The 27,505-nt window shown below is 28.8% G+C and overlaps 1 protein-coding gene across 1 annotated transcript; it reads right to left on the reverse strand.

Annotated features, from left to right (window-relative positions):
* Positions 1-27,505, reverse strand: LOC135130736 (endoplasmic reticulum transmembrane helix translocase). Its single transcript, XM_064058156.1, has 9 exons — positions 27,154-27,505; positions 27,016-27,105; positions 16,371-17,952; positions 8,019-8,822; positions 7,774-7,970; positions 823-962; positions 624-771; positions 432-575; positions 1-383 (listed from the first exon to the last, which is right to left on the reverse strand). The coding sequence occupies exons 1-9, from the start codon at positions 27,412-27,414 to the stop codon at positions 276-278; spliced, it is 3,474 nt and encodes a 1,157-aa protein (XP_063914226.1). The 5' UTR covers positions 27,415-27,505; the 3' UTR covers positions 1-275.

A 27,505-nucleotide genomic window follows, 5' to 3' on the forward strand; every position in this document is an offset into this window, starting at 1 on the left:
TGCCAAGTCTGTGACTTTATTTACTCACTCGATCATACATTTAGTTAGAAACGTTCATTAAATGCAGTGGACTAGAAAAATATCTAATTTTGATTGGTGCTCTCAAATCTTATCCACGTTGTTTGATTAGTAACATAAATAAAACGTTCACGTTCGTTTCCAACATTGTTAAATTTTTGAATGGAATGATAATGTTTTAACAAAATTTAAAAAAAAAAAACAACAATTAAAACACTAATCAATACGCATTGCCTATGACTTAAGTCGCCGTTTCATTAAGATACTTTCATTTTGCCTTCGCCGCACAACCAGAGACATATTCTGTCTACCAGAAACGAAAAGAAGAAGTCCGCAAATAAGATTTGCACCAGGATGACTCGAAACTGGAAAAAAATCGTGAGCGGAATAATCGTTATTGGAAACGAACTTACGTCTGGAGGAAAATCGATTATCTCGAATTGTTCCGCCAGCTCGGGCACTATTCCCAAGGTTAGCGCCAGCACTAGTCCCCCAGAACCCAGAATACTGTAAAGTAGCGCCCTGTTTTGTTTGAGACTTTCCATATAGGGGTTACCCTGAAAAACGACTTTTGTTTCAAAAATCCAAACCAATCACACTCTTACCCTGTAATTGATGGCGAAAGTGGCTATTTGTAGCGCCATCGATATGATGTATACTGTACTATTTACAATGTTTGGCTCGAATAACTCGTCTTCCTCCTCTTCAGTCAGCTCCTTGAGAGGTTCAGTCGCGTTTAGTGCTTTCTCATCTCTAAAACGTGTATAGTTACTTAAGTAGTTGGGAGTGACTTAAGTTACTTACAGCGGCGCTCGCAACTTGGCTTGTTGCACCAAGAATATCAAACACAAGAAGTGGACAGCGAATTGAAGGAGGACTGTCGCAATTGTGTATAAATTGAAGATGTTGGGAAGAGGGCGCTGCTTCGACAACGTTTTCAACGGCTGGAATTTTTTCAAATGGGGGGTAACATGAAAAAAATATCTCGTTTATGGTTAAAGATATCGATGAGTGGTAAAAATTACGACCTAATATACTTTAGGCAAACTAACAGCTAACTAAAATTTCGTGTTATTTTGTCCATTTTTTCTTAATATACGAAGTCTTTTTTCCCAACAAGAAACTGAAAACATGTTAAGTATCCTGTTGTTGAAAGAAAACAATAGGTACATTAAAAAAAACAAAGATTAAACCCCACCCACCCGCCCCGATCTCAATTCTGATGAATTTTTCATGGTTGTTACACCGAGAAGCGGAGCGTAATTGCAAAATACATATTTCTCTACAAAAATTTATAATTGCAAAATTAAAAAATTTGAAAATTGGAAAAACGAGGATTTGAAAATTCAAATGATCGAAAAATTGTAAAATCGGAAGAAACATTGAAAAAATAAAGGAAATGAAACAAAAAATTGTGAATAAAATCACGAAAATGGAAATTAAAAAATCGAGAGAATGAAAAATAAAAATAAAGAACTTGAAAATTCTGGAATATATAAAACAACAAAGGGGAAAAATGAAGTTTTAATTTATTTACTTTTTATATTCAAGATTTTTCGATATTTCAATTTTCCGATTCCTCAGTTTTTCGATTTTTCAGTTTTTCAATATTTTTTCACTTTTTTGGTTATTCAATTTTTCAATTTTTCGATTTTTTCGATATTTTAATTTTTCGAATTTTTAAATCTGTGATTTCTCAGTTTTTTGCTGTTTCGACTGCTCGCTTTTTCATTTTTGGTGCGACTTTTTGGATTTCAATTTTTCGGCTTTTCGGATTTCGATTTTTCGGTTCTTCAATTGTTCGATTTTTAAAATTTTTGATTTTTCGATTTTTCAATTCATCGAGATTTCTATCTTTCGATTGTTCAGTTTCTCAATTTTTCTCTTTCCATTTTTTTATTTCTCAATTTTTTGATTTTTTGACGTTTCAGCTTTTCGATAGTTCAATTTTTTCATGTTTCGATTTTCATCCTTTCTGTTTTGGATTTCTTTCAGTTCATAATTCTTCAGTTTTTCTATTTACTTTTCGATTTTTTTAAGTTTCAGTTTCTCGATTTTTCAATTTTCCGATTTTTCAGTTTTTCATTTTCTCGATTTTAATTTTCCAATTTTTCAACTTTACGCTTGTTTGATTTCACAATTTATTGTTTTTTCATTTCCTTTGTTTCTTCAATTTTTCAAATTATCGACTTCTAAATTTTTCAGTTTTTCGATTTGAAATGTTTCAATTTTGCAATTTTTGTATACTACAATTTTAATTTTTTTGCAGTTTACCAATTTTTAATTTTTCGGTTTTTCAATTTTTCATGTAGTCGATTTTCATTTTTCATTTTCCGGATTTATTAATTATGTTTTTATATCACAATTTTTAGCTTTATCATTTCCTTTATTTTTTCAAAGTTGCCTTTTTTCGAGTTTATAATAATTTATTTTATAATAATTTACAAGTTTTCATTTTTGAATTTTGGATTTCCCAAGTAGTGATTTTCCGATTTTCTTTAATTTACAATATTTTGATTTTGCACATTTTTTATTATTACATATTTAAAATCAAAACTAGAAAAATTACACACCAAAAATTAAAGCAACGAAATTAAAAAATCGAGAAACTGAAAAATCGAAAAATTGCAAACCGAAAACTGAAAAATCCAAAAATTGATAAATATCACATCGGAAAAAGAAAAACTATAAATTCAGAACACTGAAAAATCGAAAAACTCAAGGATAAGGAAAATAAAAACGAAACGAAAAATTGAATAAATGAAAATTTGAAAAATCGGAAAATCGAAAACTCAATTGCTAAATCTAACAATTGAAACATCCAAAAATTTAAAATGAAAGCTGGAAGACTCCCGTTTCGAAAAATTAAAGAAGAAAAAATGAAAAGTTGCAAATTGAATAATCGAAGAAACAAAAAAATATAAAATCGGAACATTGAATTTAAATATTAAAAATAAAGAAACAAAAAACTGAAAAATCGAAAAATTCAACAAACGATAAACTGAAAAATTTGCAAGCGTGAAATCGATAAAGTGATAAAATTAGGGTCGGTTTATGGAAAGCGAATTAAATATTGAATCCTCGATTAATTTAAAACATGCACGTTGCATAGCAACGGACCTCAGTTAAAATTAATCGCGATTAACTTTTAACTCGCTTTCCATAAAGCGGATCTTAAAGTTGCAAAAATGAAAAATTACGAAAAAAAAAACCGAAACTTTGAAAAATGGAAAACTGAAAGAAAATGGAAAAACATCTCAAAAATTAAACAAGGTTTTTTTTAATTTTTTTTTAAATAAAACTTTAGGGTCCTTCAAGATTTTTTTTAATTTTTGAAAAAACGACAGGGCCCCGAAATTTTTATTTTTTTATTTTTTTCAAGAATAAAAGAAGGAAAATATTGGCTCTTAAATATTTTTCGATTCAGCTGGTCGAAATCTATCTCCTAGATTTTTTTTTTTTTGATTTTTTTGCAACTTCATCAAAAACTCGTCGAAAATTACCACACGAATTTCTTTCGTTGATTTCGACTTCCAGAAGATTCTTAGTTCTTCACAAAATTCCTACAATTTTTCCGGAATCGCCAAAATGAAAACTGTTGGAAATTTTTGAGATATTTTTTGAAAATTTGACTTTGAAGCCAAATACTTCAAAAACCAATAGTCGTATTGACTTTGGATTATCTCCCCTGATAGACGTCATTTCTGCGTAAAAACTTTTTAATTTTGCAATTTTTGGCTTTTTAATTTTTTTATTTTTCAATTACTTCGATTTTTTTTCTCAATTTTTAATTTTTCGACTTTTTGATATTCAAAGTTTCGAATCATAAAAATGAGAAAAATGCAAAATTTTAAAATTTAAAAGTCAAAAATGAAAAACGACAAATTATAAAACTTGAAAGACAGAAGAAATGAAAAATTGTAAAATCGAAAGATTAAAAATTCAAAAACTGAAATAATCAAAAAAGTGCAAAAGTGCAGATTTTTTAGTTTTTTGATTTTTAATTGTTGGCTTTTTCAAATTTTCGAAAGAAAAATGGGACAATTATAAAATTGTAAAATTGAAAAATCCAAAAAAAAAACAAAAAGGATGAAATGTAAATTTTGAAAAATATAAAAATGGAAAAATCAAAAATTAAGTAACTTAAAAATCGAAAAACTGCAAAATCAAAAAATTGAAAAATTGAAATATTTAAAATTTGAAAAATCGATTGAAAATGTTCGGTTTTCGGTTTGCTTTATTTTGACAATTTTTCGGTTTTTCAATATTCCGATATTCAAATTTGGTTTTTCAAATTAAATTTTTTCAATTTTTCGCGTCTCCAATTTTTCGTTTAGGTTTTTTATTTTTTGGTCAGCTTTTCTGTTTTTCATGTTCTGATTTTATAATTTTTCTTTTTTCATGTGAAATTTTTCAGTCTTCGGATTATTTTTGATTTGTGATTTTTCTACTTTTCATTCCAAATATGTGATCATATGGAGTTGTTTTTTTTTCTCTTTTTCAATTTTACGATTTTAGAATTTTCTCATTTTTCAATTACTGGATTTTTAAACTTTTTCATTTATTCGATTTTTCAGTTCCTCGATATTGATTTTTTAATTTTTCGACTACAGTTTTGACGATTCTATAATTTTTCGATTTTACAATTTTTGGGTTTTCCAATTTTTTAATTCAATGATTTTTTTATCTTTAAGTTTTTCAATCTTTAAAATTTTTAGTTTTCCGGTCTTTCAATTCTTCATTTCTTGGCTTTTCGATTTTCCACTTTTCAATTATTTCGATATTTTTTTCTCAATTTTTAATTTTTCGAGTTTTTGATTTTCAAATTTTCGAATCAAAAAAATGAAAAAATTGCAAAATTATAAAACTGAAAACTCAAAAATGCAAAACGACAAATTATAAAACTTGACAGACAGAAGAAATGAAAAATTGAAAGATTAAAAATTCAAAAACTGAAATAATGAAAAAAGTGCAAAATTGCAGATTTTTTAATTTTTTGATTTTTAATTGTTGGATTTTTCAAATTTTCGAAAAAAAATGGGAAAATTATAAAATTGTATGTTATGTCAGTTTTTGTGTTTTTCAATGTTCTGATTTTATAATTTTTCTTTTTTTATGTGAAATTTTTCAGTTTTCGGATTATTTTTGATTTGTGATTTTTCTACTTTTCATTTTAAATATGTACTAATATGTAATTTTTTTATTTTTCTCTTTTTCAATTTGACGATTTTAGAATTTTCTCATTTTTTAATTTCTCGATATTAAAACTTTTTCATTTATTCGATTTTTCAGTTCCTCGATATTGATTTTTCAATTTTTCGACTACAGTTTTGACGATTATATAATATTTAGATTTTACAATTTTTGGATTTTCCAATTTTTTGATTCCTTGATTTTTTCTTTCGATCTTTAAGTTTTTCAATCTTTAAAATTTTTAGTTTTTCGGTCTTTCAATTCTTCATTTCTGGGCTTTTCGATTTTCCACTTTTCAATTTTACAATTTTTGGTTTTCTCATTTTTTGATTTTTCAATTATTTCGATATTTTTTTCTCAATTTTTAATTTTTCGAGTTTTTTATTTTCAAATTTTCGAATCAAAAAAATGAAAAAAATTGCGAAATTTTAAAATTGAAAACTCAAAAATGAAAAACGACAAATTATAAAACTTGAAAGACAGAAGAAATGAAAAATTGAAAGATTAAAAATTCAAAAACTGAAATAATGAAAAAAGTGCAAAAGTGCAGATTTTTTAATTTTTTGATTTTTAATTGTTGGATTTTTCAAATTTTCGAAAAAAAATGGGAAAATTATAAAATTGTATGTTATGTCAGCTTTTGTGTTTTTCGATGTTCTGATTTTATAATTTTTCTTTTTTCATGTGAAATTTTTCAGTTCTCGGATTACTTTTGATTTGTGATTTTTCTACTTTTCATTTTAAATATGTGATAATATGTAATTTTTTTATTTTTCGCTTTTTCAATTTTACGATTTTAGAATGTTCTCATTTTTCAATTACTGGATTTTAAAACTTTTTCGTTTATTCGATTTTTCAGTTCCTCGATGTTGATTTTTCAATTTTTTGACTACAGTTTTGACGATTCTATAACTTTTCGATTCACTGATTTTTTTTTGTCTGTAAGTTTTTCAATCTTTAAAATTTTTAGTTTTTCGGTCTTTCAATTCTTCGTTTCGATTTTCCACTTTTCAATTTTGCAATTTTTGGTTTCCTCGTTTTTTGATTTTTCAATTATTTCGGATTTTTTAATTTCTCAGTTTTTAATTTTTCGACTTTTCGGATTTTCAACTTTTCGAATCAAAAAAATGAAAAAATTGCAAAATTTTAAAATTGAAAACTCAAAAATGAAAAACGACAAATTATAAAACTTGAAAGATTGAAGAAATGAAGAATTGAAAAATCGAAAGATTAAAAATTGAAAAACTGAAATAATCGCAAAAGTGCAGATTATTTGTTTTTTTTATTTTTAATCGTTGGATTTTTCAAATTTTCGAAAAAAAAAAAAGGGAAAATTATGAAATTGAAAAATCCAAAAAAACGAAAAAGAATGAAATGCAAATTTTGAAAAATTTAAAAATTGGAAATCAAGAATTAAGTATGTAATTTAAAAATCGAAAAAACGAAATATTGTAAAATCTAAATATTGGAAAATTTATTCCGATTTTTTGTTTTTTCAAATTAAATTTTTCCAATTTTTCGTTTCGGTTTTTTATTTTTATGTCAGCTTTTGTGTTTTTCAATGTTCTGATTTTATAATTTTTTTTTTCATGTGAATTTTTTCAGTTTTCGGATTACTTTCGATTTGTGATTTTTCTACTTTTCATTTCGAATATGTGATATGTAATTGTAATTTTTTTATTTTTCTCTTTTTCAATTTTACGATTTTAGAATTTTCTCATTTGTCAATTACTGGATTTTAAAACTTTTTCATTTTTCGACTACAGTTTTGACGATTCTATAATTTTTCGATTTTACGATTTTTGGGTTTTCCAATTTTTTGATTCATTGATTTTTTTTTATCTTTAAGTTTTTCAATCTTATACAAAATACACAAGGCACTCTCTCGATTTTTTCAAATTTTTTCAAAAATGAAACACTAGGAGAAAAGTCCAAGGTTCCTGAGAATTCATTTCAATTCTTAAAAAATGATTTTAAAAACACCGGAATTTTTAATTTTCTTTTCAGAACCAAAACACTAAAGGCCCCCAAAATTTGTATAAATTCGTTCTAAAACAGAACACCATAGACCGCCAAGATTATTTTTTAATTTCTTTTAATAATAAAACTTTACGGTCTCTCATGAATTTTTTTAACTTCTGAAAAAACGACAGACCCCGAAATTTTTTTTTTTTTTCAAAAACAAAAGAAAGAAAACATTGATTTCTAAAATTCTTCACCAGAAGTCAAAAAGGGTCCCCGATTTTTTTTTTTTTTTTTTTTTTCTTTAAAAAATAAAACTCCAAGGGTCCTCAAAATTCTTTTAAATTCTCAAAAAATGACTTTAGAAACACTGAAATTCTTAAATCTTTTTCAGAAACAAAACACCAAAGATCCTCAAAATTCTTTCAAAAACAAACTCCAGTAGCGTTCAAGATTCTTTTAAATTCATTAAAAAAAAATCAACCCCTAACCCAAACATGTTATTTAAAAAAAAAAAAAAATGTCGATATCTTCAACCATACGCGAAATACTGCTTATATAAACAATACTTTAATAAATCACTGTTTTTTTCTTACGTACCTTCGACCTTGATATGAATAAGAAACACGCCGCCAGCAGAAGACCCTGCAAAGTCGCTTGCATGTCCCTCAACTTAATCCCATCCAAGTACAACACCGACTGAGTATAAGCTAAGATAAGCGCGTTAAGTGCCAATATTTTGAACATCTGTAGCGTCGTCACAAGCGTACACCGACCTTGTTTGATGATATGACAAACTAAAAAACACCATTTGCGACCAGTGGCTACCAACCCGACAAACTTACTGCACATAATCGACGACAGCTTGCTCGTAAACGGTGACGCAATACTGGCATCCCCCAACTTCACCACCTGCGTCTCCTCCAACTCCTTCATCATCTTATTCAAGCTCGCTTGCAACTTCTCCCTCTGATCCGCCGCCTTCACGTGATTCGTCTTATTCTTCACCATCTGCATCTCCTTCAACTTCTTCTCCTTCTCCTTCTCCATCCTCTCCTTGAACTCCTTTATGTCGCTGCTCTTCTCGGGCGCGTTCGCCAAAATGGCCACCCCGACGTCGGCGTGCTTCAGCGCCCCGACGTCGTTGGTGCCGTCGCCGCACATCAGCGCTGTGTACCCCAGACTTTTCAGCTGGACCACCACGAACTCCTTCTGCTTCGGGGCGAACCGGGCGAAGACTTTGATGTGCGGGAGGATGAGGTTGAGGAACGTGGTGAAGTTCTGGCGGAGGTAGGTTAGGGCGTCGCCGGTGATGCAGAGGTCGTACTTTTTGATTAGGGTCTTGTAGTCGTACTCCAGGGGGAGGTTTTCGTTTTGGTCGATGGACTCCCAGGACCACTCGCCGTCGGTTTCGGTCAGGTTTAGGGTGGTTTTCGTGGTGATTTTGAGCTCTTTGGCCACGTGGCAGGCGGTTAGGGGGTTGTCGCCGGTGATCATGGCGGCGCAGTGGGAGGCGTTCTGGAGTTCTCGGATCACCGACTTCGAGTCGGACTTGAGGGGGCAGGAAATTATTACGAAACCGGCGAATTTTAGGTCCTTTTCGACGTCGTCGCGGGTTTGTTCTCTCAGTTCTTGGGTGTTCAATTTGCCTATGAACGAAGAAGATAAATAAAATAGTTACAAGATTTAAATTTTAGAGAGGACGATGTCGACTAGACAAAAAAAAATGAGGTTAAAATATCGTTACGGGGTACCCGGAGCCCCCATGTGGCCTTTTTGTGTTTTTTATATTACTCTAGGATATAAGGAAAACAGAAATTTTGTTCACGTCAAAAATCGGCATTATTTTAGATATATAATTTTTGGGATTTTTGGAGTACTTGAGTTCTCTGGTTTCTTGGGTTTTTTGATTTTTAAATTCATTGTTTTTTTCTTTTTTTTTTTAATTTTTGGATATATTCGACTTTTTGAATTTTTGAGATTATTGAATTTTTTGGGTTCCTTTTTTTTTAGATTTCGTGGATCTATTACATTTTTGATTAATTTTCAAATTCATGGAATTTTTTGAATTATTGAATTTCTTGTTTTTTTTTATTTCTCCAGTTTTTTGAAGTTTTTGAATTGTTTATTTTTTTTTTAGATTTTTTAGGTTTGTTTTTTAAACTTGCTCCATTTTTGTATTATTTGGAATTTTGTTTGCTTTTTTTTTATTTTGATTTTTTTGAATTTTTGAAATATTTTGGAGTTCTTGAAGTCTGTTTAGTTTGTAGGGTTTCTTGGATTTTTTTGAACTTATAAATTCTTTAGTTTTTAATTCATTGAATTTATAAATTATTTTTTTATATATTTTTAATATTTTCGATTTTTTGGATTATCGGATTTCTTCAGTTTTGGGTTTTTGCACTTCTTAGGTTTTTTGGATTTTGTGGAATTTTTTAGAAATTTTTGCCTTTCGATTTTTTTTGGATTTGTGGATGTTTTCGATTTTTTGGATTATTGGAGTCTTTGAGTTTCTTGGGATTCTTCAATTTTTTAGATTTTTAAAATTTTTAAATTCTTTTAATTATTGGAACTCTTGAGATTCTAGGTTTTTTGGATTTCTTAGGTTTTTAGGGGTTTTTTGGATAGATTTGATTTTATGGATTATTGGAATTATTGGATTTCTCGAGTTTTTGGATTTTTTGAGTTTGTTTTTTTTTTATTTCTAATTTTTTGATGTTTGGGATTTTTTCGATTTTTTGAATTTTTGGACTTTGTGGAGTTCTCGAGTTCTTTTGAGTTTCTTAGTTTCTTCGATTTTCTATTTTTTTTTTTTAGTTTGTTTTTTGGACTTATTCCATTTTTGGATTATTTGGATATTTTTTGCTCTATTTTCTGATTTTTTGGATTTTTGAGATACATATATTCGATTTTTTGAGTTTATAATTTTTTTTGGATTGATTTTAATTTTTTGTTTTTTGATTTTTTGATTTTTTTTACAAATCTTCGCTTCATGGATTTTTGGATTTTTTGGGGTTTTTTGAATTTTTTGGAGATCTGTATTCGATTTTTTTGTGGTTTTTGGGAATTATAGGATTTCTTGATATTCTTGGGTTTTTGGATTTCTTCGTTTTTTGGATTTTTTTGGATATATTCGATTTTTTGGATTTTTGGTATCATTGGATTTCTTCGATTTTGGGGTTTTTGGATATATTCGATTTTTTGGATTTTTGGAATCATTGGGATTCTTGGTTTTGGATTTTTTGGGGTCTTTTGAATTTTTTTGACGATACATATTCGACTTTTAGGATTTTTGGAATTGTAGGATTTCTTGAGATTCTTGGGTTTTTTGGATATACGTATTCGATTTTTTTGGATTTTTGGAATTATTGGGTTTTTCAGTTACTTGGGTTTTTGGATTTTTTTCTTGGTTTGTTTTTTATTTATTTTTTTGATCTAATCCATTTTTGGATTTGGATAATTTTTATTTTTTTTCTGATTTTTTTTGATGTTTGGGAGATTTTCGATTTTTTGGATTTTTGGAATCATTGGGTTTCTTGGGTTTTTGGATTTTTTGGATATATTCGATTTTTTAGATTTTTGGAATCATTGGGTTTCTTGGGTTTTTGGACTTTTTTGGGTTTTTTGAATTTTTTTGGTGATACATATTCGACTTTTTGGATTTTTGGAATTGTAGGGTTTCTTGAGATTCTTGGGTTTTTGGAATTTTTTGGATACATTCGATTTTTTGAAATTATTGGGTTTTTAAGTTGCTTGGGTTTTTGGATTTTTTTTAGTTTGTTTATTTTTTTTTTGATCTAGTCCATTTTTGGATTTGGACAATTTTTACTTTTTTTTTTGATTTTCTGATTTTTTTTTGATTGGGATATTTTCGATTTTTTGGATTTCTGGAATTATTGGACTTCTTCAGTTTTTGGGTTTTTTTTGGATATATTCGATTTTTTTGGATTTTTGAAATCATTGGGTTTCTTGGGTTTTTGAATTTTTTGGGGTTTTTTGATTTTTTGGTGATACATATTCGACTTTTTTGGATTTTTGGAATTGTAGGATTTCTTGAGCTTCTTGGGTTTTTTGGATATATTCGATTTTTTGGATTTTTGGAATCATTGGGTTTCTTGGGTTTTTGGATTTTTTTGGTGATACATATTCCACTTTTTTGGATTTTTGGAATTGTAGGATTTCTTGAGATTCTTGGGTTTTTTGGATATATTCGATTTTTTGGATTTTTGGAATTATTGGGTTTTTTAAGTTGCCTGGGTTTTTGGATTTTTTTTTTGGTTTGATTTTTATTAATTTTTTTGATCTAGTCCATTTTTGGATTTGGATAATTTTTATTTGTTTTTTCTGATTTTCTGTGTTTATTTTTTGATGTTTGGGATATTTTCCATTTTTTTGGATTTTTGGAATTATTTTATTATTTATTATGATCACACCATTTTGATACACAAACTTCTACTCTACGGCGTTCGTGATCCTTTACTTTCATGGATTCAATCTTATATCAGTCATCGTGTACATTTTGTACAATTAATGAAGTTCAAGTCATCTACCTACGAATCAACATCTGGAGTTCCTCAAGGCTCGGTTATAGGACCACTTTTATTTAATATCTTCATTAACGATATCTGCTTGAATTTCAACTCAAATTCCTTACTGTATGCAGATGACTTGAAGTTATATAAGAAGATTGATTCCATGTATGACATAAATACTTTGACAAATGATCTTATATGTCTTAACGATTGGTGTAAACTCAATCATATGTCTCTTAACATTAAAAAATGCAAAGCAATGTGCTTTAGTCGCAAAAGTCGTCCCTCAGTTCCATTGTACCTACTAGAAAATACGCCCCTAGACATAGTTAGCAATGCCAAGGATTTGGGTATCTATTTAGACACTAAATTATCTTTCGTCAGTCACTGTGAATATGTTGTTTCTAGAGGTAGAAAACTTTTGGGGTGTTTAAAGCGGTGGACGGTGAACTTCAGTAACATCAGAACCATTCTGATATTATACTATTCGTTAGTCCGATCGATATTGGAATTCAATTGTGTCAACTGGTCACCGTTTTATATCACTCACATAAGCCGAATTGAAGCTGTCCAAGTCAAACTTTTAAAATATGTCAAATATAAGTTGTGTGGTGATGGTATTGTGTTAGCAGATACAGACCTTGTTGCATCTTATCTGTCAGTACATACACTAGAAAATCGTCGTAAGTATCACAAACTATGTTTTCTTTTTAAATTATTAAATGGTTTAATTGAAGCCCCCATATTGCTAGCGTTGGTAGGTCTTAATGTGTCAATCCGTAAGGTTCGTACGCCTAGGCTGTTTTTTATACCAGTTCATAAAACGAATTATGCATTACATTCGCCTCTAAATAGCGTTTTGATGATTGCTAACGAATGCAACACTTTAGAGTTTTTTGGTATCTCCCTCAACGCCTTCAAGAAAGAATGTCGCAAATTGTTACTATTATGTTAATATGAATTGTTATGTTAATATTTTGTTATGTACTTTATGTAATGCCTTTACATCTTTCGGCGTAATAAAGCACTATTATTATTATTATTATTATTTATTATTCGAGTTCTTGAATTCTTTTGAGTTTCTTCGGTTTCTTCGATTTTTTAGGTTTTTTGTAATTTTTAAATTCATGGAATTTCCGGAATTGGTGGATTTGTTGGGTTTTTGGATTTCTCCAGTTTTTGGGGGGTTTTTGATTAAATTTTTTAGATTTTTTTGAGTTTTTTGGATTTTTAGAGGTTTTGAGTTCAGTTTAGGTTCTTGGGTTTATAGAATTTTTTTGAATTTATAAATTCTTTTTTTTATTTTTTGGATATTTTCAATTTTTTGGATTATCCGATTTTTTTAGTTTCTTGGAGTTTTTGAATTTTGTGAAATTTTTTTAAAATCTTTGTTTTTCGGATTTTTTGGATTGTTTAAATTTGCGGGTATTTTCCATTTTTTTTTTGGTTTCGGAGTTATTGGGGTTTTTGAGTTTCTTGGGTTTCTTGAATTTTTTAGGTTTTTAAATTCTTGTGTTTATTGGATTTTTGAAATTGTTGGATTTCTTGAGGTTACTGTTTTTGAATTTTTTTGATTTGTCTTTTTTGTATAATTTGGAAAAATTTTGTTTGTTTTTTTATTTTCTGATTTTTTGGATATCTTCAATTTTTTGGATTATCGGATTTCTTGAGTTTTTACATTTCTTAGGTATTTTGGATTTTGTGGAATTTTTTAGAAATCTTTGCTTTTCTTGGGTTCTTTTGGATTTCTCCAATTTTTTGGGGTTTTTGGATTGTTAATTTTTTTTTTGTTTTTTTTTTGGTTTGTTTTTTGGATTTATTCCATTTTTGGATAGTTTGGATATTTTTTGAGTTCTTGAGTTCTGTTTAATTTCTTGTTTTTTAGATTTTTTGAAATTTTTTACAAATCTGCTTTATGGATTTTTGAATTTTTTGGAGATCCATATTCGATTTTTTTTTTTTTGGTTTTTGAGAATTATAGGATTTATTGAGATTCTTGGGTTTTTGGATCTTTTTGGATATATTCGATTTTTTGGATTTTATCATTGGATTTCTTCGGTTTTGGGATTTTTTTTTTAATTTTTTTGACGATACATATTCGACTTTTGGATTTTTGGAATTGTAAGATTTCTTGAGATTCTTGGGTTTTTTGGATATATGCATTCGATTTTTTTGGATTTTTGGAATTATTGGGTTTTTTGAGTTGCTTGGGTTTTTGGATTTTTTTTTTGTTTGTTGTTTATTAATTTTTTTGATTTAGCCCATTTTTGGATTTGGATAATTTTTATTTTTTTTCCTGATTTTCTGATTTTTTTTTTTTTGAGGTTTGGGATATTTTCAATTTTTTGGATTTCTGGAATTATTGAATTTCTTGAGATTCTTGGGTTTTTGAATTTCTTCGGTTTTTGTTTTTTTTTTGGATATATTCGATTTTTTGGATTTTTGAAATCATTGGGTTTCTTGGGTTTTTGGATTTTTTTGGTGATACATATTCGACTTTTTTGGATTTTTGGAACTGTAGGATTTCTTGAGATTCTTGGGTTTTTTTTTTAGATATATTCGACTTTTGGAATTGTAGGATTTCTTGAGTTTCTTGGGTTTTTGGATTTTTTGGGGTTTTTGGATTTTTTTTGTGATACATATTCCACTTTTTTGGATTTTTGGAATTGTAGGATTTCTTGAGATTCTTGGGATTTTTGGAATTAGTGGGTTTTTTAGGTTGCCTGGGTTTTTGGATTTTTTTTTTGGTTTATTTTTTATTAAATTTTTTGATCTATTGGATTTGGATTTTTTTTTTCTGATTTTCTAAGTTTATTTTTTAATGTTTGGGATATTTTCGATTTTTTGGATTTTTGGAATTATTTATTATTGTCAATTTTATGCATTCTGGCGTTCGTAGATACAAGAAAACTGTTAAAATTCTTCAGAAACGTCACTTTTGAAGTGTTTTCTTGTACTTTTAAGCCACTCAGATACCCTACGGGCTCGGAAAGTTCTTGAATTCTTTTGAGTTTCTTCGGTTTCTTCGATTTTTTATGGTTTTTGTAATTTTTAAATTCATGGAATTTTTGGAATTGGTGGATTTGTTGGGTTTTTGGATTTCTCCAGTTTTTTTGGGGTTCTTGGACTGTTTAATTTTTTTAGATTTTTTGAGTTTTTTTTGGATTATTTGGATTTTTTTTTTGCTTTTTTTTATTTTCTAATTTTTTGGATTTTTGAGTTCAGTTTAGTTTCTTGGGTTTATAGATTTTTTTTTAATATATAATTTTTTTTTATTTTTTGGATATTTTAAATTTTTTGGATTATCGGATTTTTGGAGTTTCTTGGACTTTTGCATTTCTTGGAGTTTTTGAATTTTGTGGAATTTTTTAAAAATCTTTGGTTTTCGGAGTTATTGGGGTTTTTTGAGTTTCTTGGGTTTCTTGATTTTTTTAGGTTTTTAAATTCTTGTGTTTATTGGATTTTTGAAATTGTTGGATTTCTTGAGGTTACTGTTTTTGAATTTTTTTGATTTGTCTTTTTTGTATAATTTGGAAAAATTTTGTTTGTTTTTTTATTTTCTGATTTTTTGGATATCTTCAATTTTTTGGATTATCGGATTTCTTGAGTTTTTACATTTCTTAGGTATTTTGGATTTTGTGGAATTTTTTAGAAATCTTTGCTTTTCGAACTTTTTAGATTGCTTGGATTTGTGGATATTTTTGATTTTTTGGCATTATTGGAGTTTTTTGAGTTTCTTGAATTTCTTAGAATTTTTAAATTTTTGTATTTATTGGATTTTTGAATTTCTTGGAAATACATCTTCGATTTTTGGGAATTATTGTAATTCTTGCGTTTATTCGGGTTTTGGTTTTGTTTTTTTGATAATCTCGAAAAATTTGGTTTTTTTATTATTGAGTTCTTGAGTTATTTTGAATTTCTTGGGTTTTTACAATTCTTGGACTTTTTTTAGAATTTCTCTTTTTTGATTTTTTGGATTTCTGGAATTATTGGATTTCTTGAGTTTCTTGGGATTTTTGCACTTTTTCGGTTTTTTGGATTTTTTGGGTTACTTTTTTTGGATTTATTCCATTTTTGGATTTGTGGATTTTTTGCTTTTTTTTTGTTTTCTGACTTTTGGAATACTTTCGATTTTTTTGGATTTTAGAATTATTGGAGTTCTTGAGTCTTTTTTTTTAATTTCTTGGGTTTTCTCTTGACGTAACTATGGCAACTATTCTTAATGCCCTAGGGTATTATTTGGTCAATAACGTACCTTATAGACCAATAATAAACCGGTAAGACATAATAGTTGATTATTTTATTTTAGTATGTAAATAATAAACCTAAAATGATGCCGATTTTTTGAAAGTTTGAAAAAGGTAATTCCTAAAAAAACTGTTCATTTAAAAACTCTATATTTACATGAAATGAAACTTGATCACCAAATTGTAAGTTTGACGTAATATTTAATTAAAAATTTTAAAAATGTTTTCGTTATTTCGGGTTAGAATATATCTTAAGATAGAGCAAATTAAAATAAAAACGAAAATTTTAGAAGAACGGTGTGCATCTAGAGAAAGTTTGTGAATGTTTGTGGATTTTCTGCTATTTTCTTAGATCATCATAGTATTTCCAACTTTCTGAAGACTTCCTCATACATTTATAACAAATAAAAATAATTACCTATTTCTTTCCAACCGAGAGCCAGAACTCGTGCACCTCGTCTCGACAGCGCCAAGTACACCTCGTCGTACTTTTCCGGAACGTCCGAATACATACTTCGTAAAGTCTCGGGTGCCCCTTTCACCGTCGCCATATAAATCGTCTCCGTCGACCCCATCTGGTTATACCCCGCAATCACCGACATACGTTTCAGCGACGACGAAAAATGATACCTTTGGAACACCTTCAACCCCGGCGATTTCCCCCGTTTCGGAATAACAGCGTCGGCCTTCGTCAAGTTCCAGTCAATCGCAGTCAAAGTCGCCTTCTCCAACGGGTCTCCGACCAACCCATCGTCCATCTGCACCAGCGAGTGACACGTGGCCAAAACGTGCACCGACTCCATCGGTACTTCGGTTATAGGGGTCACCGTGGAGTCGCTCTTGGCCAAAGCGATGCCTTCCACCACCAGATTGTCACTAGTCAGAGTCCCGGTTTTATCGAAACAACAGATGTCGATTTTACCGGCAAAGGGAATACGGAAGGGCTCCGTACAGAACACTCCGAGTTTCGAGAGAGCTAAGAGTGACGTGTTCACGGCGAGAGAGAGTTCGATGGGGAGCTCTGGGGGAATCACGGAAGTGAGGATGAGGGTGCACTCCAGGAAAAGCTTGTAGCGGTTGCGGTTGGGGTCTTCGCAACCCTTGTTCCAGACATAGGCGGCTGCGGCGATCGCAAAAATCAACAAAAACATGATGAACCCGAACGTTTCTTTGTTGTTGGCGGTGACTCTCTTCACCCCGAAGAGAATAGTGCGGAGGAGTTTTCCTTGCGAGGTGTTAAAACCAGTGCGTAGGACATAGGCGACGCAACCGTTGTCCTGTGGCCTTAAACCGGTCGTTGCTTTCGTCGGAGGTGTGTGTTGTACTACTTTAGTACCTCCGAATAACACGTGTAATTTTCCGTCCGAGTCCGGATCCAGCTCCTTCTTCAAGTCGGTGTTCTCGATAGCCTCCTTCATCTGTGGTACCGACTCCCCCGTCAGCATACTCTCGTCCACTATGCACGACCCCCTCAACAACAACACGTCGCACGGTACCAAATTATCCTTCTGCGACCTCGTGATCGAGATGATGTCACCCGGGATGAGTTCGTCCGACGGGATCGACCTCCATTTCCGGTTTCGGTACACCAGGATTCCGTACGGTTTGTTGCCCATTTTTCGGATCTCGGCCATGTTTCGGAGTTGTTGTTGGACGAGGGTGCATTCGAACATCACCAGCATGACTAGAGTGAAGATGGAGTAGTACCAGTACTTGTCGAGGCACCACAAGCCCACGCAGAATACTTGGAATACGAAGAAGGGGGCGGTGGCGCGCTCGATGAAGAGCTCCATGAACTCGGGGACGACCATGTCGAGCTGGTTCTTGTTGTAGAGCTGCTCGGCCTGCTGGATGTCCTCTTCTTCTTGGTAGCCTTTCCATGACATGTACTCGAAGTAGGGTTTGTGGATGGGGAATTCGAGGCCGCGGAAGGTCTTCTTGTCGGGGTCCCATAAGTATTTGGTTTTTTGGAAGATGAACCAGGTGGTCGATTTGGCATCCTGGAAGGAGATTTAGGAGTTTTATTTGACCTTTGATAACAGCGTTTTTTTTTTTAAACGTTTAACATAAAAATATCTGATTTTGTTGATTTTAATTTTTATTACTCCATTTTCTGTTAATTATTCATCAGTTCAAGTATTTTATAAGTCAACCTTGATCAGCTATAAAAAAATGGGTCGAAGGTTATTTCGACAGAACTTCCTTCGTTCCTGAAAGCAGACAACCAACGAGAAAAAATGCTTTTCAAAAAATCGAAATCAAGAAATTGATATAACAAAAAAAAATTTTAATCGAAAAACTTAAAAATTTTAAAATCAAAAATGTTTAAACTCGAACCCGAAATCCCAAAAATCGAAACATCAAAAAATCTAAAAATTAAAAAATTGAAAAATTCAGAAATTTAAAAATTCCCAAAATTGAAATATTGAAAAATTGAGAAATCAAGAATTCGAATAATGTAAAATTTAAAAAATTGAAAAATCAATAAACTTAAAAATTAAAAATTTAGGAAATATTAAGAATCGACAAATTGAAAAATCGAAATATTGAACCTAAAATTTAAAAATCGAAAGGTCGAAAAATTGAAAATACGAAAAATCTAAAATTTAATTAACGAAAAAGTCGAAAAATCGAAAAACCGATGAACTGAAACATCGAAAAATTGAAAAACTGAAACATCAAAAAATCGGGAACTCCAAAAGTCAAGAAAACAAAAAATCGAAAAATTGGGAAATCGCAATATAGCCCAAAATCAAAAAGTGATTTTTTTTTTGATTGAATAAAGATAGGAAAAAACGAAAAAGCTAAAAAACTCCCGAAACTGAAATACTGAAAAACTGAAAATTCGGAACATCGAAAAGTTGGAAAATCGGAAAGGTTAAAAGTCAAAAAATCTAAAAGTCAAGAAGTCGAAAAACGGAAAAATACAGAAATCGAAACAGCCCCAAATCCAAAAGTAAAAAATTGAGAAAATTAAAAGATTTGAAATTTAAAGAAAAATTAAAAAATTGAAAAATCAAAAAATTGAAATAATTTAAAAACCAAAAAATTTAAAATCTAAAACCGAAAAGGCGAAAAATCAAAACATTCAGAAATCGAAGCATCAAAAACTGAAAGACATAAAATTTGAAAATACAAAAAATTGAACAATTAAAATATCTAAAAATTGAAGCACGAAAAATGGAAAAATCGAAACAAGAAAAACATCGAAAAATTGCAGAATGAAAAACCTAAAATTTAAAAAATAAAAAATCGAAAAATTGAGAAACCGAAAAATTGAAGAATGGAAATATTGAAAAATGCCGAAACTAAAGTATCAAAAAATTGAAAAAATCGAAAATTTGAAGAAACTTAAAAAACTGAATTATTAATGAAAATCTGAAAAATCGAAAAACTGGAATTGAACAACTGAAAAATCGAGAAGTCGGAAAAGTCGAAAAACCAAAAAATTAAAAAATAGGGACTGTTTCGATTTTTGGATTTTTTGGTTTTTCGACTTTTCCGACTTCTCGATTTTTCAGTTGTTCAATTCCAGTTTTTGGATTTTTCAGATTTTCAATTATTCCGTTTTTTAAGTTTTCGTTTCTTCAAATTTTCGATTTTTCGGTTTTTTCAATTTTTTGATACTTTAGTTTCGGCATTATTCAATATTTCCATTCATCAATTTTTCGATTTTTTATTTTTTAAATTTTAGGTTTTTCATTCTGCAATTTTTCGGTGTTTTTCTTGTTTCGATTTTTCCATTTTTCGTGCTTCAATTTTTAGATATTTTAATTGTTCAATTTTTTGTATTTTCAAATTTTAAGTTTTTCAGTTTTTGATGCTTCGATTTCTCAATGTTTCGATTTTTCGACTTTTCGGTTTTAGATTTTTAATTTTTTGGTTTTAAAATTGAGAAACCGAAAAATTGAAGAATGGAAATATTGAAAAATGCCGAAACTAAAGTATCAAAAAATTGAAAAAATCGAAAAATCGAAAATTTGAAGAAACGAAAACTTAAAAAACTGAATTATTAATGAAAATCTGAAAAATCGAAAAACTTAAATTGAACAACTGAAAAATCGAGAAGTCGGAAAAGTCGAAAAACCAAAAAATTCAAAAATCGAAACAGTCCCTAATCGAAAAGTAAAAAATTGAAAAAATTAAGATTTGAAATTAAAAAAAAATCGAAAAATCGAAAAATTGGACAATCATAAAATTGAAAAACCGAAAAATCTAGAACCGAGAAGTCGAAACTCGAAAGATCAAGAGATCGAAGCATCAAAAAACTGAAAAACCTAACATTTAAAAAATTGAAAAATAGAAATATCGAAGAATTCAAAAATCGAGAAAACAAAAAATCTAGTATTTAAAAATCGAAAAATTGAAAAATCGAAGAAAAATTGATTAATCGAGAAATCGAAATATCCAAAAATTAGGAAATTGAAAAATCTAATATTTAAAAGTCCAAACACTGAAGAATCGAAATTTGAAAAATTCCAAAACTGAAATATCAAAAAATTGAAAAATCGAAAAAAAAATGAGGAGCCGAGAAATTTTAAAATGCCAAATCCGAAACATCGGTAAAGTGAGAAATCGAAAGTTTAAAAATCGAAAAATCATGACCTGAAAAAACTAGAAATCGAAAAGTCCAAAAACCAAAAGATCGATTAGTCGGGAAATTGAAAAATCGAAAATTTAAAAATATCAAAAATCGAAAAAAATGAAAAAATCCAGAAATCGAAAATTTGAAGAAACCAAAACCTGGAAAATCAAAAAATTGAAAAAACCCAAAAATTGATGAATTAAAAACTGAAAAATTTAATAAATTGAGAAATCAAAAAGTCGAAAAACCAAAAAATCTATTAGTCCACAAATTGAAAAATCGAAAATTTAGAAACGTCAAAAATTGAAAAAAAAAAACTGAAACATTTTTTAACACCAATAAATTACTAATTGGAAAATTGTGGAATCGAAAAATGAAAAAAAAACGAAAAACTGGAATTGAACAACTGAAAAATCGAGAAATCGTGAAATCGAAAAGTCGAAAAACCTAAAAATTCAGAAATCGAAACAGCCCCAAATCGAAAAGTAATAAAAATTGAAAAAAATTACGATTTGAAATTTAAAAAAATTATCGAAAAACTGAAAAATTGAACAATCGTAAAATCGAAATATGTATTGAAGTCTCGATAAATGGAACAATTTTAAAACCGAAAAATTGAAAAATCAAAAATTTTCGAAATCTAAATTGAAATACCGAAAAATCTAAAATCGAGAAGTCGAAAAACTGAGAAATCGAAGCATCAAAAACTGAAAAACTTAAAATTTAAAAATACGAAAAATTGAAAAATAGAAATATCGAAGAACTGAAATCAAAAAATCATTTTAATAATTGAAAAATTAAAATGTGGAAAAATGGAAAAATCGACAAATCGAAAGAAAAAAATCGAAAAAGTAAAAAAGTCGAAAAAAATTGAAAAATGGAAATATGTATTGAAAAATCCCAAAACTCAAATGTCGAAAAATTGAGAAACCGAAACATCGAAAAATTGAAAAATCGATAAATCGAAACATCAAACAATTGAAAAATTTAATTAAAAATGGAGAAATTGAAGAATAGAAATGGAAAATCCCAAAACTGAAGCATGAATAAATTGAAAAATCGAAACTTTAAAAACAGAAAAATCGAAAAATCAAGGACCTGAATAATCGAAAAATCAAGAAACGAAAAGTCGAAAAACCAAAAGATCGATTAATCGAGAAATTAAAAAATCGAAAACTTAGAAACGTCAAAAATCAAAAAATTGAAAAACTGAAACATGGGAAAATTGAGAAATGGAAAAATGAAAAAATGGGGATTCGAAATTTTGAATAAACGAAAACCTAAAAAATGAAAAAGCAAAAAATTTAAACATTCAAGAATTGAACAATTGAAAAACTGAAAAATTAAAAACTTGAATATATCAAGAAATTGAAGACTCGAAAAAGCAAAAAATCTATTAATCAACAAATTCAAAAATTGTAAAACTGAGACATTGGGAAATTGTGATATCAAAAAATGAAAAAAATCGAGAAATCGAAAATTTGAAGAATGGAAAACATGAAAACAACTGGAACTGAACAACCGAAAAATTGAAAAGTAAAAAATTGAAAATTTTAAGATTTGAAATTAAAAAAAAAATCGAAAAATTTAAAACCGAGAAGTCGAAAAATTGAAAGTTGGAGAAATCGCAGCATCAAAAAACTGAAAAACCTAAAATTTCAAAATACGAAAAATTGAAGAACTAGAAATATCGAAGAACTGAAAAATCGAAAAATAAAATAATCCAAATTTTAAAAATTGAAAAATCAAAATATCGAAAAATTGAAGAACGCAAAATGGAAAAATCGAGAAATCAAAACAAGAAAAAAATCGAAAAATTGAAGAAAGAAAAATCTAAAATTGAAAAATTAAAAAATCCAAACACTAAAAATAAAATTGGGAAAGTAAGTAAAATCTTATATTTAAAAATCGTAAAGTAGAAGAATCGAAAAATTGAAAAATCTAATTAAAAGTCGAAGAGTTGAAGAATGGAAATCTTGAAAAATGCCAAAACTAAAAAAAAATTGAAACATGTGAAACTTAAAAAGTTGAAAAATCAATAAACTTAAAAATCAAAAATTTAGGAAATATTAAGAATCAAAATATTGAACCTAAAATTTAAAAATCGAAAAATTGAAAAATCGAAAAGGCAAAAAGTCGAAAAATCGAAAAACCGATGAACTGAAACATCGAAAAATTGAAAAACTGAAACATCAAAAAATCGGGAACTCCAAAAGTCAAGAAAACATAAAATCGAAAAATTGGGAAATCGCAATATAGCCCAAAATCAAAGTGATTTTTTTTTTTTTAATTGAATAAAGATAAGAAAAAATGAAAAAGCTAAAAAACTCCCAAAACTGAAATACTGAAAAACTGAAAATTCGGAACATCGAAAAGTTGGAAAATCGGAAAGGCTAAAAGTCAAAAAATCTAAAAGTCAAGAAGTCGAAAAACCGAAAAATACAGAAATCGAAACAGCCCCAAATCCAAGAGTAAAAAATTGAGAAAATTAAGATTTGAAATTTAAAGAAAAATAAAAAAATCAAAAAATTGAAATAATTTAAAAACCAAAAAATTAAAAATCTAAAACCGAAAAGTCGAAAAATCAAAACATTCAGAAATCGAAGCATCAAAAACTGAAAGACATAAAATTTGAAAATACAAAAAATTGAACAATTAAAATATCTAAAAATTGAAGCACGAAAAATGGAAAAATCGAAACAAGAAAAACATCGAAAAATTGCAGAATGAAAAACCTAAAATTTAAAAAATAAAAAATCGAAAAATTGAGAAACCGAAAAATTGAAGAATGGAAATATTGAAAAATGCCGAAACTAAAGTATCAAAAAATTGAAAAAATCGAAAAATCGAAAATTTGAAGAAACGAAAACTTAAAAAACTGAATTATTAATGAAAATCTGAAAAATTGAACAACTGAAAAATCGAGATGTCGGAAAAGTCGAAAAACCAAAAAATTCAAAAATCGAAACAGTCCCTAATCGAAAAGTAAAAAATTGAAAAAATTAAGATTTGAAATTAAAAAAAAAATCGAAAAATTGGACAATCATAAAATTGAAAAACCGAAAAATCTAGAACCGAGAAGTCGAAACTCGAAAGATCAAGAGATCGAAGCATCAAAAAACTGAAAAACCTAACATTTAAAGATACGAAAAATTGAAAAATAGAAATATCGAAGAATTCAAAAATCGAGGAAACAAAAAATCTAGTATTTAAAAATCGAAAAATTGAAAAATTCCAAAACTCAAGTATCGAACTATTGAAAAATCGAAGAAAAATTGATGAATCGAGAAATCGAAATATCCAAAAATTAGGAAATTAAAAATCTAATATTTAAAAATCGCGAAGTCCAAACACTGAAGAATCGAAATTTGAAAAATTCTAAAACTGAAATATCAAAAAATTGAAAAATCGAAAAAAAAAATGAGGAGCCGAAAAATTTAAAAATGCCAAATCCGAAACATCGGTAAAGTGAGAAACCGAAAGTTTAAAAATCGAGAAATCGAAAAATCAGAACCTGAAAAAACTAGAAATCGAAAAGTCCAAAAACCAAAAGATCGATTAGTCGGGAAATTGAAAAATCGGAAATTTAAAAATATCAAAAATCAAAAAATTGAAAAATCGAAAAACTGAAATATCGAAAAATGAAAAAATCCAGAAATCGAAAATTTGAAGAAACCAAAACCTGGAAAATCAAAAAATTTAAAAAACCCAAAACTTGATGAATTAAAAACTGACAAATTTAATAAATTGAGAAATCAAAAAGTTGAAAAACCAAAAAATCTGTTAGTCCACAAATTGAAAAATCGAAAATTTAGAAACGTCAAAAATTGAAAAATGGGAAAACTGAAACATTTTTTAATACCAATAAATTACTGATTGGAAAATTGTGGAATCGAAAAATGTAAAAAACGAAAAACTGGAATTGAACAACTGAAAAATCGAGAAATCGTGAAATCGAAAAGTCGAAAAACCTAAAAATTCAGAAATCGAAACAGCCCCAAATCGAAAAGTAATAAAAATTGAAAAAAATTACGATTTGAAATTTAAAAAAATTATCGAAAAAAAGAAAAATTGAACAATCGTAAAATCGAAATATGTATTGAAGTCTCAATAAATGGAACAATTTTAAAACCTAAAAATTGAAAAATCAAAAAATTTTCAAAATCAAAATTGAAATACCGAAAAATCTAAAATCGAGAAGTCGAAAAACTGAAAAACCTAAACTTTAAAAATACGAAAAATTGAAAAATAGAAATATCGAAGAACTGAAATCAAAAAATCATTTTAATAATTGAAAAATAAAATGTGGAAAAATGGAAAAATCGACAAATCGAAACAACAAAAAAATCGAAAAAGTAAAAGTCGAAAAAAATTGAAAAATGGAAATATGTATTGAAAAATCCCAAAACTCAAATGTCGAAAAATTGAGAAACTGAAACATCGAAAGGTGAAAAAATAGAAGAATCGAAAAATTGAAAAATCGATAAATCGAAACATCAATCAATTGAAAAATTTAGTTAAAAATGGAAAAATTGAAGAATAGAAATGGAAAAATAGAAGAATCGAAAAATTGAAAAACCGATAAATCGAAACATCAAACAATTGAAAAATTTAATTAAAAATGGAAAAATTGAAGAATAGAAATGGAAAATCCCAAAACTGAAGCATGAATAAATTGAAAAATGGAAACTTTAAAAACAGAAAAATCGAAAAATCAAGGACCTGAATAATCGAAAAATCAAGAAACGAAAAGTCGAAAAACCAAAAGACCGATTAATCGAGAAATTAAAAAATCGAAAACTTAGAAACGTCAAAAATCAAAAAATTGAAAACCTGAAAAATGAAAAAGCAAAAAATTTAAACATTCAAGAATTGAAGAATTGAAAAACTGAAAAATTAAAAACTTGAATATATCGAGAAATCGAAGACTCGAAAAAGCAAAAAATCTATTAATCAACAAATTGAAAAATTGTAAAACTGACGACATTGGAAAATTGTGATATCAAAAAATGAAAAAAACCGAGAAATCGAAAATTTGAAGAATGGAAAACATGAAAACAACTGGAATTGAACAACCGAAAAATTGAAAAGTAAAAAATTGAAAATTTTAAGATTTGAAATTTAAAAAAATCGAAAAATTGAAAAATCGAAAAATTTAAAACCGAGAAGTCGAAAAGTCGAAAGTTGGAGAAATCGCAGCATCAAAAAACTGAAAAACCCAAAATTTCAAAATACGAAAAATTGAAGAACTAGAAATATCGAAGAACTGAAAAATCGAAAAATAAAATAATCCAAATTTTAAAAATTGAAAAATTAAAATATCCAAAAATTGAAGAACGCAAAAAGGAAAAATCGAGAAATTAAAACAAGAAAAAAATCGAAAAATTGAAGAAAGAAAAATCTAAAATTGAAAAATTAAAAAATCCAAACACTAAAAATAAAATTGGGAAAGTGAAAAATCCTATATGTATTTAAAAATCGTAAAGTAGAAGAATCGAAAAATTGAAAAATCTAATTAAAAGTCGAAGAGTTGAAGAATGGAAATCTTGAAAAATGCCAAAACTCAAATCTGGAAAAATTGAAAAATCGAGAAATTACAAAAACCAAGAAGTCAAAAACTGAAAAAATTGAAAAATCGTAAAACCAAAACATCGGAAAATTGTGTTATCGAAAAATGAAAAAATTGAGAAATCAAGAATTTTAGGAATCAAAAATGGAAAAATTGGAATTGAACGACTCACAAATCGGAAGTCAAGACATCGAAAAGTCCAAAATTTACAAACGTCAATCTGGAGATGACGTCATGGTGGGGACAGACGGCAGACAGACAAACAGAAACAGGAGACCTATTTTTTCGCACTCTAGCGGTCATGAAACGTCAAGAAAACATGAAAGCAGCCGGTCAATAAATAAAAATAAATTATTATGCGTTTGCCACCCACACAAGTGGACCTGAAATTATCCTACTTTTTTTTCAAACCTGACCCATAGCAACCACTCAAAAGAACGATACCAAAACATGTTATTTACGTAATGAACAATAGAATTTTATTACCATATTAAGTGAAATTGCCATGATATATTCATGTTGTCTTAATGGGGTAATGAAATGTAAAAATGCCAATTTGGGGCTATCAATTCATAAACGGTTATGGTAATACCAAGAAATATCACTTGATGAGCACGCATTTCCCGTTAATGATTTGTGACATTTTGGAAATACTAATTTAAAAACTGAAAATATACAGGGTCATTGTCCCTTCAAAATTTTCTACAATTAATCTCTAAAACTTACTTAGGTTTACTGTTTGTGTACAGTCATTCACACTTAATTCATTTATTACTATGGTAAATATTCAAATATACACAATCCTGTGCAAATAACGTCCACGACAGCATCACAGACGTTTCATAAAATCAACCACATGACCAACAAACACCACATGTAAAAATCAATATCGATACACTACAAACTCACTTTACTATGCTGCAATCGGACCAGCTCAGACGAGCCATTATTCGCCGTGGGCACGACCTTTGCCACAGTCGCCTTCAAGGGATCCTTCTCCTACAAAAAGCCCGTTAGAACCGCCTCAGGTGCCACCTTTCAACCTACCTTCCGACATGTGAAAAAGCAGTTCACATGGACGGACCAATAACACGCCAAACAGCACAAAATCTGCACACAACCTATTACCGCTAAACCCACGAAACCCCCCTCATAGTGTTCTAAAAACCCGTAAATACCACACCACACGTAAATCCAGCCTGTATAAATAAATATGAACGGGAGAACGTACAAGTGAAATAAAGTCCCTTTCTGAGTGTATAATGAGACGGATTGCACCAAATCATCCAGTTTCGTAGTTACACTCATCGTTTTTGATTAATTTTTTGAAGATGATTCGGCCGACTGACACATATGTGAGAAATTTTTGACAGATTTGGCAGGATTTTGTCAACAGGTT

Source organism: Zophobas morio, unplaced genomic scaffold (assembly GCF_036711695.1).
Source record: "Zophobas morio isolate AGI-343-1 ecotype UQ-CSIRO unplaced genomic scaffold, CSIRO_AGI_Zmor_V1 ptg000018l, whole genome shotgun sequence".
Lineage (NCBI taxonomy): Eukaryota > Metazoa > Arthropoda > Insecta > Coleoptera > Tenebrionidae > Zophobas > Zophobas morio.